General features: G+C 35.8%; 1 protein-coding gene across 1 annotated transcript; it reads left to right on the top strand.

The window, feature by feature from the left end:
• The first annotated feature begins 5011 nt into the window (after window positions 1-5011).
• Window positions 5012-8671, top strand: LOC128556055 (uncharacterized). Its single transcript, XM_053539962.1, has 4 exons — window positions 5012-5218; window positions 5526-5687; window positions 7859-8017; window positions 8521-8671. The coding sequence occupies exons 1-4, from the start codon at window positions 5032-5034 to the stop codon at window positions 8649-8651; spliced, it is 639 nt and encodes a 212-aa protein (XP_053395937.1). The 5' UTR covers window positions 5012-5031; the 3' UTR covers window positions 8652-8671.
• Window positions 8672-14835: the final 6164 nt, after the last annotated feature.

The raw sequence follows: 14835 nt of genomic DNA, 5'->3' as shown, positions 1-14835 counted from the left end.
GCAAATTGATCTCTTTATCAAACAATTTCTGGAGTATAGCCAACACCGTACTCGAAGAATGAGACATGAATTCAGAGACTGCCACATAACTTTTGTGCTCAAGACTTCCGTTTTCTCCTCGGAAATAAATCACCATTGGATGTAATGTAACCTGTGTTGCGTTCCAGTATGCTGACTGGATCTCGTCGGCAGTTTTACACGAGTAATTCTCTGCAAAGTCCATATGTATTACTATTTCATTTTCTGGTAAGGCTTCTTTAAGTATCCGGGTTTGCTTGTACTGTGTTTTCATAGTTTGATAATGCACCTTAAAGGTAGCTACCTCTTTCAACCATTCTTCATAGAATGTATCTCTGTCGACTGAATCACATACAATTTTCATTTTTTTCTTATTATTTTCTAGAGTAACTCGTTTCCATTTAGAATAAATGACAGTTTCTGGGAGTTGTGATTTATCAACTGTGACTTCGCTTTGAATGAAAGTTTCTGGATTTTGTGAAATTTCAATTCCCGATTTTCGCATCATTTGCAGTTTGAGTGCCAGATTCTGGTGTTTTGTGCAGAGACACACATTTCTGCTCAAGCAGCTTGTCAAATGAATATGTTTTGGTCTCATTCTGCAGAAGGTTGACACAGACAGTTTGTGTTCTGGATTTTCAGCCAGATACTTCTGATGAAGGTTTGCCAGGTAATCAGTGAGAATACGGGTTTGAACCTTCCCTTCTTCGCATTTTGTTGCATCCCTTTTGCCTGGCTGAATCCTACAATTATCTTCCCTTTCAAAGAACTGCGTGACACTTTCTTTCAGTTTAAGCATTGTTCTATTTCTCCTGATTTTTGTAAAGTTAACTCCATTTTTAATGATTTTTGATAGTTTATGCCTATTAACTTCAAGTTCTTTAGCTACTTTCGAAATGCATCGGTATTTTCTAATTACTTCACCAGCAACCGCAGTGTACCAACCATGACTGTGCTTTCTATCGCTGTTCTTTGAACCGGTTTTCATGTGATGCAGTAGTACATTTCCAAACAGTAGCTGCTTTCTTACTTGTTCCTCTCTGATTCCGTAGGTCGACATGAACATTTCAGTTTTTTTTCTTGGAGTCATATTTTCATTTTTTGATTTTGGTTTTGAAAGCCTTTGCAATTTTCTTTGTAATGATTTAACTTTCTTTTTCGTTTCAATATTTTCTCGGATAACCTTCCTAAGCTTTGCATTTGCCGTCTTGAGGGCTTTATTCAATCTTTTTCTGGGCCCATTTCTTCTGTTTGGAAACCTAACAATCAGGTGACTCGTATCGGATTCTTGAGTATTGTATCCACTTGTACTTTCATTCAACTGATCATCCGATTCAACGTTATTGTTTGCCTCTACCTTCTTGGACCGACGGTGTTTCTGTACACGTACATTTATCTGTTCATTTCTCTTCTTTCTTTCTGAAACCGACAACTGTGATACAGGTGTGTAGTACTTCTTTTGCCTTCTGCGTTCCTTCTGCAGGAACATCTCACCCTCTAAGACCTTCTTACGCTCTCTGTAGCGCTTCTGAATCTCTGCTCTTGAAAGTGGCATTCTGAAACATACGTTACCGAAAGTGAGTAAAGGTGGTTTTACATAAAATATTCAAATAGTGTTTCAGTTTGTAAAAAAAATTGCATGTAACTAATAAAATACTTCTATTCTAATTAAAAATGCTTTTCAGGACTTACCTACCATTTCTAAGAGATCTTTTTTCTTGGATTTACTCAAACATGTAAAATGTATATTAATCAGATTTTCCGTAACTAATAAATCTTAGCAACGAGTTTCCAGTACGGTATTTTTTGATAAAAAACATTTATATACAGGACACTGTAGTAACAACTTATAATATAAAAGAAATTCTAGACCCTTCATTGTTAAAATGGGAGATTTATTCGATGAAACATACGTTACCACAGGTAACGTTTGTTTCAGTACTTCTGACGACCTTATCTCTGTACGAAAAGCTTTGGGTACGAATTGACGCTGTCTGTTTACATCACAAATATTTCAACAATTCGGAAAAAACATTTATCCACATCAAATGATTGTTTCAGTAAAGAATGTAGACTAACCTTAGTGGCAGGTATTTCAGGATAATTCTGTAATTAGCGTGTATATTTCCCAGCCAAAAATCAAATTGATAGCGCCTTCAAAACATGGTTGCCATTTTCTTGATGACGTCAGTGTACAAATAAAACCCGTACCGCATCCGTACTGCAGTATACCGTTGGTTTTATGCATTCTTGGTAACGTATGTTTCATAACGTATGTTTCATTTCAATTTTGCAATGTTGTAAAAAATGGCTGTATGGGTGTTATGTAAAGGCTTCACTCCATAGTAAAATATAAGCACTGAAATCTAATACCTGTTAATAGTGCATATGTAGCTTAAACGTTGACCTCTAAAACCAGGGTAACGTTTGTTTCATTGTTAAATGCCCTTGTGATTTTTTTAAGCGAAAATTCAAAATATTCGGAAAATGCATTTTGTTGATATGTTTCAGAGGGTGATTACATATACGTTGATATACTCATAGTTGATTGAGGCGAAATGGTTTTAATTATACCTTATTTTGACATCTGTACATTGATGATGAAAGAGGGAATCATTTTCTTCCTGCATTTTGGCGACATCAGATGATTTTATACAGCAAAAGCGTTTTATCATTGGGAAGACCAATGGGCACGCGCAAGTAATCAGTAAACATACTTTATTCACAACAATAGTAAGAAAATGCTATACTTTGCACGTTGACAATGTAGTAAAGATGGCAAGTTGAAAAATTGGAGTGGCGACAGTAACGTATGTTTCGTTTCTGGGGGCTGGAAGTGCTGGTGTGCCAGAATTACACTGCATATTAAGAAAATTGGCCATGTCTCCGTTTGCCGACATTGCCATCTACAATTAAAGTATGTTAATGGTGTGCCAGATCTTTTCAATAAAGGGATATCCTTTGGAACATCAAATGGCACGTTTTATTGAGAATCAGCGATAAGAAACGTAATCCTTTGTAAAAATTGAAAATCTAACAATTTATATATATTTAACAGTATTATTATTATTATTATTAATATAGGTGTACTCTTTACATGCGTATATACGCATTAAAAGTGCTTTACAGAAAAGTTTCGGAAGAATACTTAAAGCTTATTAGCTTTGTATTCGGGAAATATGCTCGAGTTCTGTAGCGGAAATATTGCGCGACTTTAGGAGCCCTAAAAATTAGGGCTCTTTTGTACCTATAAAATTGGAATCCCGTGATTATGTCCACTTTTCTTCAATACTTTGAACTTTGCAAACTAATTTATCATTAATAGGTGCGTATGTCGGCCAAGACCCATAACTCTGGTATGCATTTTGGCCTGTTATGTACATAGGAAATTTGAATTTCTGGGTTGAAATTTTTGTTCAGATCAACGTATCCTGTATTCTTACTTTGATACTTTATTTATTATCATGAGGTTAGTAAGAAGTCACGAACAATAACTCTCTCTTGCAGTTTGAGAGAATTATTACCCTTTTTATCTTAGATAATTTGTATTTCTTGTTTTTTTTCTTTATTTTATTATGTCCATTTTTCTTGGATACTATAGCTTAGAAACTTTATACATTTTTAATTCTCAAAAGATGAGTAAGAGGTCAAGACTTGCATATTACCTTATGTCAAACACTAACAGACGAGCGTTGGCACTCGTAGGCGATGCTCTTACAAATAATCGTGACAACTTTGCTACAGTTTTTTGTTCTGTTGAATGTACGTCTGCAATATAATGATTAGACACCGTTTTGATTTGGTTAGGATTTCATTTTAAAGGCTCATAGTGCCTTTGTTTAAAATGAGACTGCCACATTTTCCGTTATGAACATGAAATACATTAATTCCTTGCTAAATCATATTTCTGATAATTACTTTCTTTAACATTTGTCAGAGGTTTGAATATTGCTGAATATATTATAATGTTTTATTGAATATATTAATTTTAATTTTATTACCTCCCTTTAATGCTCTACCTACAACAGTTAATTTGCAGCATTGATGTAAGTACGCATCACATCTATTTGGAAAGACGTTTCATTTGTTTTTAAAATAAAAAATTAAAGCATTATGGACCTTTAAACAAGCCTTTATATTAAAACATTTACGACATTGCTGCATATCAGTTATACACACACTCACGTTGATATATCACTGCAAAAATATTTAATATAAATAATGTAGACTGCGTTAGACCATTTATATATTTTTAATTTCGGCAAATCTACTGTAAGTTCTTTTAACGTTTTAGACATCCTTATCACTTTCGAAATTTTGATATTTTAATTCTACTTTAAAACTTTATTACTGTTTGGATTGATTTTAAAATACACCATCATTTCTGCCCAATTTAGAGAGTCAGTTATAGAATCGTCTTGAACGGTTGGAAGCTGCACCGTTATTTCTATAAAAAGAAGCGGAAAGCAGACCGGAGACTACAGTATTTTCTCTTCAAACTGTTCCTAACTTAGCGTCAACATGTGAAAGCTAAAAAAGTATTAACGTAAACCATATTTTTGTTTTGTTTACTTGTGCAAATCAAATATTAAAAATAAAAACTTTGATACTCATAACCTGTACTGGTTTATACTATAACATCATTTTGCAACAGGTTGCAATCAGAGAAAAAATGAATAAACTGATAATAGAAATAAAGTTTATGTCAGCCAGCTAGTTTACAAGGCCATAATAACAATTTTGATAAGAATATCACGTGCATTAAATTTTATTGCAAGCACAATCATTAAAAAGAGTAATAGACGAAATAAACATATGAAAAGAATATAAAACTTGATAAAACATTCCCGATAACCGCTTTTCAATGTAATATTATTTAAGATCTCCATGTATGCAATTAACACATGGTGGAAAACGAAGCAAAATGGACAAACATAGTTCTAAATTCAATTCAGATCAAAAACATGTAGAGTTACGGGTCTTTTTCAGTAAGGAACACCTAACAGACAGACGATGGGTGCATGCGAAGTCATATGTGAAATTTGTTGCTTCATCATTTTCCCGTCATTCATTCTGCAGTCAGTTGGATTGTTCTCTCCAGAATGGGTATCTACTTCAGCATGTGATTCTGTCGGGTTGATATATAGCTGTTGCACGGGGACAAACAACAACTCCTGTAGTAATACCAATGGGGGAGATGGTAAGATCTAAATGTGTGTTTCCGTTGGCGACTAGTCTGCCCAAAACTTGCTGTTAATGATTATAACGTCATTTCTTAGAGACATGGTTTGCTTAAATGCATTTCAAATGTCTACAATGTATAGGTAAAAGGTTGGAAGCGTTCAACGTCTAAAAATACATGTATACTCTAGTAGAATATACTAAAGTGGTACAAGTAAATCCATGCTATGTTTTGGCATCAGCATAATAAAACAGTATCCCGTGTATTTATACAACACCAATATTTTCAGTTGAAGAAGTTTATTACTATGATAAAATCATTTCAGAACTTGACGTTCGGGTTCTTGGTCTCGAGGCCACATCCTTTGCTATGATGTTTCTAGCAGTGTTAGGAATAAGCTGTGGGACCTGTTGCAACAGTGACGATGACAAGACAGGATGGTGTGGAACTTTGGGAGGCTGCTGTTTTATCCTATTACCTGTTGCGGGTAATCGTTAATTTATCCTAGTCTATAATAATCGTTGTTTTTCTTTTAGTGCCTTTTGCGGTTAATCTTTGTTATCTCTTACTGCATGTTGCGGGTAATCGTTGTTGCGTTTATTCCATGCTGCTAGCAATCGCTGTTTTCTCTTGGTGCCTGTTGCGAGTAATCTTTGTTTTCTTTAAGTGCCTGTTGCGGATAAGAGTTGTTTTATCTTGGTGTCTGATGCGGGTTGGGTCTTATTCTTGGTGCGAGTAATTGTTGTTTTATATTATTGTATGTTGCGTGTAATCGTTGTAGCGCTTTTTTCCTTGTTGTGAGTACTCGTTATTTTTTCCTTTGTGTCTGTTGCGAGTAATCGTTGTTGCGTCTTATCCCTTGTTACGAGTAATAATTTTTGTCTTTGTCCTGTTGCGATTATTCGTTGTTTGCTCTTAGAGCCTGTTGCTTGTAATCGTTTTTGCATATCATTCCTTGTTACAAGTAGTCGTTGTTTTCTTAAGAACCTACTGCGAGTAAACGTTGTTGCGTCTTATTTATTCTTGTCAGTATCGTTCTTTTATCTTAATGTCTGTTGCGAGTAATCGTTGCTTTAGTGACAGCTACGGCTCATCCTTGTTGCCTCTTATTCCTTGGTGCGAATACTCGTTTTGTTCTATTTTTGTGCATGTTGCGGGTAATTGTTGCTGTGTCTTATTCTTTGTTGCGAGTAATTTTCCTTTATGTTAGTGTCTATTTAGAATAATTGTTGTTTTGATCTAAGTAAGCTTTATTACGTCTTATTCCTTGTTGCGAGTAATCGTTGCTGGGTCTTATTCCTAATGCAAGTAATCGCTATTTTACCTTTGTGCATGTTGCGGGTAATTGTTGTTGTGTCTTATTCCTTGTGTCAGTAATCGTGCTTTATCTTAATGCCTATTGCGAATATTCGTTGTTTTCTCTTATTGACTGTTGCGGGTAATTGTTACAGGATCTTTTCCTTCTTGCGAGAATTCGTTGTTTTCTCTTATTGACTGTTGTGGGTAATCGTTGTTGCGTCTATTTACTTGTTGCAACTAATCGTTGTTATCGTTGTTTACTCTTAGTGACAGCTGCGGGCAATCCTTATTTCCTCTTATTCCTTGTTGCGAATATTCATTTTCTTTTATCTTTGTTCAGGTAATTGTACTTTTATCTTAGTGTCTATTTAGAATAATCTTTGTTTTATCTTAGTGTCTGTTGCGGGTAATCGTTGATGATTCTTATTCTTTATTGCGAGTAATCATTGTTTTATCTTTTGCTTGTAGCAGGTAATTCATGCTGCGTCTTATTCCTGTGTGAGTATTCGTTGTTTTATCTTAATGCCTGTTGCGGGTTATCGTTGCTGCATCTTTCTCCTTGTTGGGAGCAATCGTTGTTTTATCTTTGTGAATGTTGCGGGTAATCGTTGTTGCGTGTTATTCTTGTGTGAGTAGTCATCGTTTTATCTTAGTTCATATTGCGAATAATTGTTGTTTATCTTAATGTCTGTTGCGAATAATCGTTGTTTTCTGTTAGTGCCTGTTGCGGATAATCGTTTCTGCATCTTATTTCTTGTTTTGTGTAATTGTTCTTTTATCTTAGTTCCTGTTGCGGGTAATTCTTGCTGCGCCTTACAGTGTGAGTAGTCGTTGTTTTATCTTAGTGCCTCTTGCGAATTATCATTGTTTTATCTTAATGCCTGTTGCATGTAATCGTTGTTCCATCTTATAGCCTGATGTGGTTTATGGTGTTTGCGTCTTATTCTCGTTGTTTCCAGCCTGTTCCCTAAAGGATGTAATCGAAGGTTTTAACTGAAATACATATAAAGTGTTCTTTTTTAGTTTGATAAAGATTACAATGACAATTTTATTATGAGACCTTTGGCAATCATTTATATCTGTAAAATAATAAATTCACACCAAAAATTAAGTAATCTAAAAAATAGATTTCTCAAGAAACTTTAAGAATTTGTCAAATCGCCTCGGTAAACTGTTCATCTGTTATTATCATATTTAATGACTTGTTTCCATTTTACATAATCGTACCAGTAGTTTCAAGTTATTTAAAACGGATAAAATTTGATGACAAGATAAAAGTTTTCTAAAAATGTTTCGGTTTTAGAATAACTCTTCAAGTCAGTCATCTATATATCTATTTTTTCTCCTGTATGGTTTTAGGTCTTTTCAGTTTCATTGGTTGTATGATCATAGCGGCCAATTATTCAACGTCTCAGCTCGGATGGTCGTTCTACCTCTGCCTGACTTCTGGGTGCTTCATTATACTTTTGACCATAATCATGTGCTGTTGCCTGCGTAAACTCATGAAGGATGATGACGGTTTGTTTGATTAAAGTATTTGTAGTATATCGCATGACTCACTGCTTGCATCTGTGAAATAGTCGTTATCGCAAATTTGTGATCTCGTTGACTACATTTATATTGAATAAAGTACACTGTGTAATTAACTAATCGCAATTCACTTTAGTCATACCAAACTTAAGGCTTACATATAATCACTGATTTGGGATAAAGATCGAAAGTGTCAGGGACATGGAGAAAACATTGTACGAATGGCAGCTTACTATATACGTATATCGAAATCTATTTGGAACCAGAATGTTTTTATTTTTAGCATTATGTTTTAACTTGTTAGTTAATTAAAGACTAAATTTTAGTTCTGTACTTTCCAAATAGATATTTTACATACATTGAGCTGTTAAAAACTGTGTGGAGGCCGAAAACCGAATACTTTCATGCGTGCAATGAATTTCATACGCATTTGAGCTGTAAATAGTACTTTTTAAAAGCTTACTCAAGATTTGCTTGTGTACGTTTTTCAGATATACCTTCGAGGCATCAGCCATCTTCAAGTAGAGTTATGCCATACGAAGGTGGTGGTGCAGCAGCGCCGTACGGAGGAGCGCGTGTTGCCGTGGCTCAAGTCGAACAGCAAGCAGTAATTCATGATTAAGACAGTGGGAGTTTGTTTGTCTTTATACCTTCAGAAACTCTTTGGGGAACTCTTTTTACCTGTTCCGGGTCACGTGATAAATGTTGTCGATATGCAGTTACTGTACTGTATACTGTACTACTATTCAGTACCGAACTGCTCTCTTCCGGACAGGTATGTACTGTAATGTACTGCCCTGTACTATACGGGACGGGACAGGACCGGGCATCATTATATTGCAATGAGTTACATCTTTTTGATTGCTATCGTACCTAATTGTATTGTTGTGCAATGATGTAAAATGATAAGCTCTGTAACTTGCGCTTTGTCTTATTATATCACATGTAGCATGTCATTTTGTGTTATTTATACAAGAGGTCTCCGCTGACTTCGAACCACTTTCCCATCACCTTTGTGGATTCGAGCTCAGCATTACACGTAGAGTTCATTTCATTTGAGGAAGTTATCAGGCAAGCTTGTGGAAGACCGCCGGTTTAACACATGCGCCCAACGTTGTTGTGCATACTACTACATAAATTAAAATAACATAATCAAGACATTAAACACATTGCCTTGGCCTTATAAATGAATCAAGTCACGACAAGTGTTTGCAGAGCGACGTTATATTTTACGAACCTTTTCTTTTATTTTCACTGGTAGATAATCCACGGCATTCAAGCCAACGTTTCAGCTCAAATACTGAATGCTCATTTATATCATTTGAGCGAAACTTCGCCCTTGGAACACGGTTTCCGTCAATTTTTATTGAGAACAGTTTCTCAGAAGCTATCGTGTTTGTTGTGTATATCACGCGGTACACATAACATATACTGGTGACGTCACTGGCGATTGCATTCTAAAAATAGCCGTAAATAGGCCATATTCATGCGTTTTGTTGTAGCAGCACTTATTTTTCAGAGGATGAAGAATATGTAATTTGCCGTTTTCCACTAATAAGTGTAGTGGCTTTTTATTTTCCGTCTTTAATTCCATTGAGTCGAAGCAAAGCCCCGATCCAAAAATGATTACTCACAAAAAAGAAGAAAGGCGCGACAACGATTAACCACAACAAGGAAAAACACGCAACAACGATTACCCGCAACAGACACTAAGTTAAAACAACCATTACTCGCAACAAGGAATAAGATGCGGTAACGATTACCCACAACATGCGGAAGGATCAAACAGCGATTACTTGTAACAAGGAATAAGACGAAGCACTCAGATAACCCGCAACAGGCACTAAGATAAAATAATGATTATCCGTGACAGGTACTAATATAAAACACTGTATACCCGCAACAGTACTAAGATAAAACAATGATTACCCGCAACGTGCACAAAACTCCCAAAAAGGAATAAATCGCAATGTTGCCACATACGTATCTATACATACATCAATGCAAACATTTAAAAGCGTTGGATCAGATGCTATAACAATATTATGATTATCGGGGGCCCTTTGTATTCTTCAGATAGTCATCTGTGAAGCAATTTTTAATTATATACACACATGAAGAATGCAGCTATAATAATGATTATGATAACAGCTATAATAGACTTGATGTCAGCCAACAAGTTTACAAGACTTCAATAACAATTTTGATAAAAAAATATCACGTACATTAAATTTTATTGCCAGCACAATCATTCAAATTTCTTCCGAAGACGAAACTATCGTTTGAAAAGAATATAAAATACAAATATATAATTCGATAAAACATTCCGAATTATCCCAAGGTATGCAATCAACACAATGGCTGGAAGCTAAACAAAATGTGCGAAAGTAGTTCTAAATTCAGTTCAAACTTTTTCAGTAAGAAACACCTAATAGACAGACGATGGGTGCATTCGAAGGCTTCTGTGCGATTTGTTGCATTATTTTCCCGCCATTCATTCTGCAATCAGTTGGATTGTTCTCTCCAGAATGGGTATCTAATTCGGCGTGTGATTCAGTCGGGTTGATATGTAGCTGTTGCACGGGGACAAACAACAATTTCCAATGGTGGAGATGGTAAGATCTAAATGTGTATTTCCTTTGGCGACTACTCACCGTTAATGATTAACACGTCATTTCTCAGTTGAATATCAGTCGAGATATCATGTTTGCATAAATGCCGGTCAGCTGGTTACAATGTATGGGTGAAAATATAGTATGAAGAGTAAGTCTAGAAATACATTGTATAGTCTAATAGAACAGACTATAGCGTTAGTAGTAAAGCCATCTTGTTTTTCACATTAACATATAAAATAAGTTTTCAGTGCATAATACAATACAATTACTTTCAATAAAAGAAATGTATCTCGGTTATTATGATAAAATTATTTCAGAACTTGACGTTAGAGTTCTTGGTCTTGAGGCCACATCCTTTGCATTGATGTTTCTAGCAGTGTTAGTAATGTGTTGCGACTGCAGAAGTGACGATGACAAAGAAGACGAGACAGGATGTTGTGGAGCTTTGGGAACCTGCTGTATCATCTTATTACCTGTTGCAGGTAATCATTGTTTTATCTTAGTGCCTTTTGCGGGTAATCGTTGTTGTTGCGGGTTGTTTTATCTTACTGCTTACTGCATTTGATCGTTGTTATTGTGAGTAATCGTTTATGTTATCTTAGTGCATCCTGCGGGTAATCGTTGTTGCTGCGAGTAATAGTTGTTTTATTTTAGTGTCTGTTTCGGGTAATCATTGTTTTATCTTAATGCCTGCTGAGAGTAATCGTTGTTTTAGTCTGCGGGTTATCTTTGTTGTTGCAAGTACTCGTTGTTTTATCTTAGTGTATGCTGCAGGTAATCGTTTTGGCTGTGGTAATCGCTATTACCTTAGTGTCTGTTGCGGGTAATTAGTGTTCTTGTTGCGGATAATCATTGTTTTATCTTAGTGTATGTTGCGGGTAATCCTTGATGCTGCGAGTAGTCGTTGTTTTATCTTAGTTCCTGCTGAGAGTAATCATTGCTGCTGTAATTAATAGTTGTTTCATCATAGCGAGTAATCGTTGTTTTATCATAGTGTCTGCTGCAAGTGATCGTTGTTACTGCGAGTAATCGTTGTTTTATCTTAGTGCCTGCTGCGGGTAATCGTTTTTTTATCTAAGTGTCTGATGTGGGAAATTGTTGTTGCTGCAAGTAATCGTTGCTCCATCTTAGTGCCTGCTGCGAGAAATCGTTGTTACTGCATGTAATCGTTGTTTTATCGTAATCTCTGCTGCGGGTTCTCGTTGTTTTTATCTTAGTGTCTGCTGCTGGTTATTGTTGTTGCTGTGAATAATCATTGTTTTATCTAAGTTCCTGCTTCGAGTTATCGTTGTTTTATCTTAGTGCCTTCTGAGAGAAATCGCTGTTGCTGCGAGTAATCGTTGTTGTGGCAGGTATTTGTTTTATCTAAGTGTAATCGTTGTAGCTGCGAGTACTCGTTGTTGCTGCGAGTAATCGTTGTTGCTTCGTATAATCATTGTTTTATGCGAGTAATCGCTGTTGCTGTTGGGAATCGTTGTTGCTGCTAGAAAACGTTGTTTTATTTTAGTGCCAGCTGCGAGTAATCGTTGTTGTTGCAAGTAATTGTTTTGCCCTAGTGTCTGTTGAGGGTAATAGTTGTTGCTTCGAGTAATTGTTGTTGGTGCAGATATCCGTCGTTGCTGCGGGTAATCGTTGTTTTATCTTTGTGCCTGCTGCGAGTGATCGTTGTTGTTTCGGTAATTGTTTGATATTTGTGTCTGCTGCGAGTACTCGTTGTTGTTGCAAGTAATTGTTGTTTTATCTTAGTGTTTGCTGCCAGTAATCGTTGTTGCTGCGAGAAATCATTGTTGCTGCGTGTATTCGTTGTTATTGCCGGTAATTGTTTATATTAGTGTCTGCTGCGGGTAATCGTTGTTATTGCCGGTAATTATTTATCTTAGTGTCTGCTGAGGGTAATCGTTGTAGCTGCGAGTAATCATTGTTTTATCTTAGTGTCTGCTGCGGGTAGTCGTTGTTGCTGCTAGTAATTGTTGCTTTATCCTAGTGCCTGCTGGGAGTTATCGTTGTTGCTGCAAGTAATCGTCGCTGCTGCGGGTAATCGTTGTTGTTGCAGGTAATTGTTTTATGTTAGTTCCTGCTGTGGGTAATCGTTGTTGCTTCGAATAATCGTTGTTTAATCTTAGTGTCAGCTGCGTGTAATCGTTGTTGCTGCGAGTAATCGTTGTCGCTGCGGGTAATTGGTGTTTTATCTTAGTGTCTGCTGCGAGTAATATTTGTTGCTTTGAGAAATCGTTGTTGTTGCGGGTAATCGTTTTTGTTGCAGGTAATTGTGTAATCTTAGTGTCTGCTGCGGGAAATCGGTATAGTTGCGAGTAATCGTGTTTTATATTTGTCCCAGCTGCAGGTAATCGTTGTTGCTTCGAATAATCGTTGTTTTATCTTAGTGTCTGCTGCGAGTTATTGTTGTTGCTGCAAGTAATCGATTTTTCAGCGGGTAATCGTTGTTGCTGCGGGTAATTGTTTTACATTAGTGTCTGTTGCAAGTGATAATTGTTTTATCTGAGTATCTGCTGCGAGTAATCTTCGTTGCTGCAAGAAATCATTGTTGCTACCGGTAGTCGTTTTTTGTTGCAGGTAATTGTTTTACCTTAGTGTCTGCTGCGGGAAATCGGTGTAGCTGTGGGTTATCGTTGTTTTATCATAGTACCTGCTGCGAGTAATTGTTGTTGCTGCAAGTAATCGTTGTTGTTGTGTGTAAACGTTTTTTCGTCTTAGTATCTTAGTGTCTGCTGCAGTATTGAATTTATGAAATAAGTTGCTTGTTTTTCTGTTGTCTTTAGCGTATTTCCTATTTGGGGTAATCAGAGGCTTTTACTGAATTACATATATTTTAGTTTTATTTAAGATAAGCTCGAGAAGAACGTTCTGAATATCATATAGAAATCGCTGAAATGTTATGAAACCAGTGTATTTTTGTAAGTAATGTTGCCAAAATGTTCAACAAATATAGATCGTTATGACATGACATTATTTTTTCTTAAACCTACACAGATCTTTGTACCAAAAGAACAAAAAAAACACAATATGCTTCATATATTGTATAATATGTAATGAGCACTTGGGCACGATTAGCTTACATTGTTTTCTTCTTCCAATAATATCATATCCATTACATTTACATATAATAAAATATTGACATGAATCATATAACAACATCAAATACCATTCCATTTATAAATATCAATTCAATGATTGAACGTGCATAACATTCAGTTCTCATCTATATGTATAAACATGTTTAAACAAAGTAACAAATAATTTCCTGTGATTTACATTAATCTGTTTGTACAGCTCGTTTAAATGGGTTAACCGTGTTGATGTACTTATAAAATAGACTTGCCCGGTTTACAGGTTGGTCAGGGCTACGATATGTATTGTATTTTGCCATCGAAATATTTCTATAAAATGCTTCTTCCCCTTCCGTTTGGATCCGTCCATGTTTACAAATACGTTTGTTTATTTTATGGACTGTAAGCATTGGTGCCCAAAGCTGAATGACCATACAAATCAAAACAATCGGCACGATAACTTGCCTTACCAGCGTTACTAAGGCTACCAAAAAAACAACCTTCAAAACAAGATTTTGATTGGCCTGATCTATAAAACAAAAGATCTATACCTATTGAAGGAAAATATTTCCCGCCTTATTCGCTCCGCTTAACCGACGGAAAATATATGTAGTATATAGGATGACACACCACTATGTAATAGTCGTTATTGCAAATTTGTGAGAGGATCAAAGTTTTCTCGTTCGCTAGATCTATATTGAATATAGTACACTAACCGCAGTTCACTAACACATAATCACTCATTCGGGATAAAGATTGAAAGTGTCAGGAACATGAAGTACACATCGTATAAATGTATATCGTTACCCATTCGGAACCAGAAAGTTTTTATTTTTAGCATTTGATTTATTAGTTAATTATGGACAACAGTTTAGTTTTGTACTTACCTAATGGATATTTTACATACATTGAGCTGTTTAAGATTGTATGGAGGCCGAAAACCGAATACCTTCATGTGTGCAATGAATTTCATATGCATCTGAGCTGTAAATAGTACTTTTTAAAAACTTACTTAAGATTTGCTTGTGTGCACTTTTCAGAAATTCCTTCGAGGCATCAGGCATCTTCAAATAGAGTTATGCCTTACAAAGGTTGTGGTGCAGCAGCCCCGTACGGAGGAGCG

This window comes from Mercenaria mercenaria, chromosome 3, assembly GCF_021730395.1.
Source record: "Mercenaria mercenaria strain notata chromosome 3, MADL_Memer_1, whole genome shotgun sequence".
NCBI classification, from domain to species: domain Eukaryota; kingdom Metazoa; phylum Mollusca; class Bivalvia; order Venerida; family Veneridae; genus Mercenaria; species Mercenaria mercenaria.
Note: the sequence above shows the minus strand (reverse complement) of the source record. Positions and strands in the feature narration are given on the sequence as shown.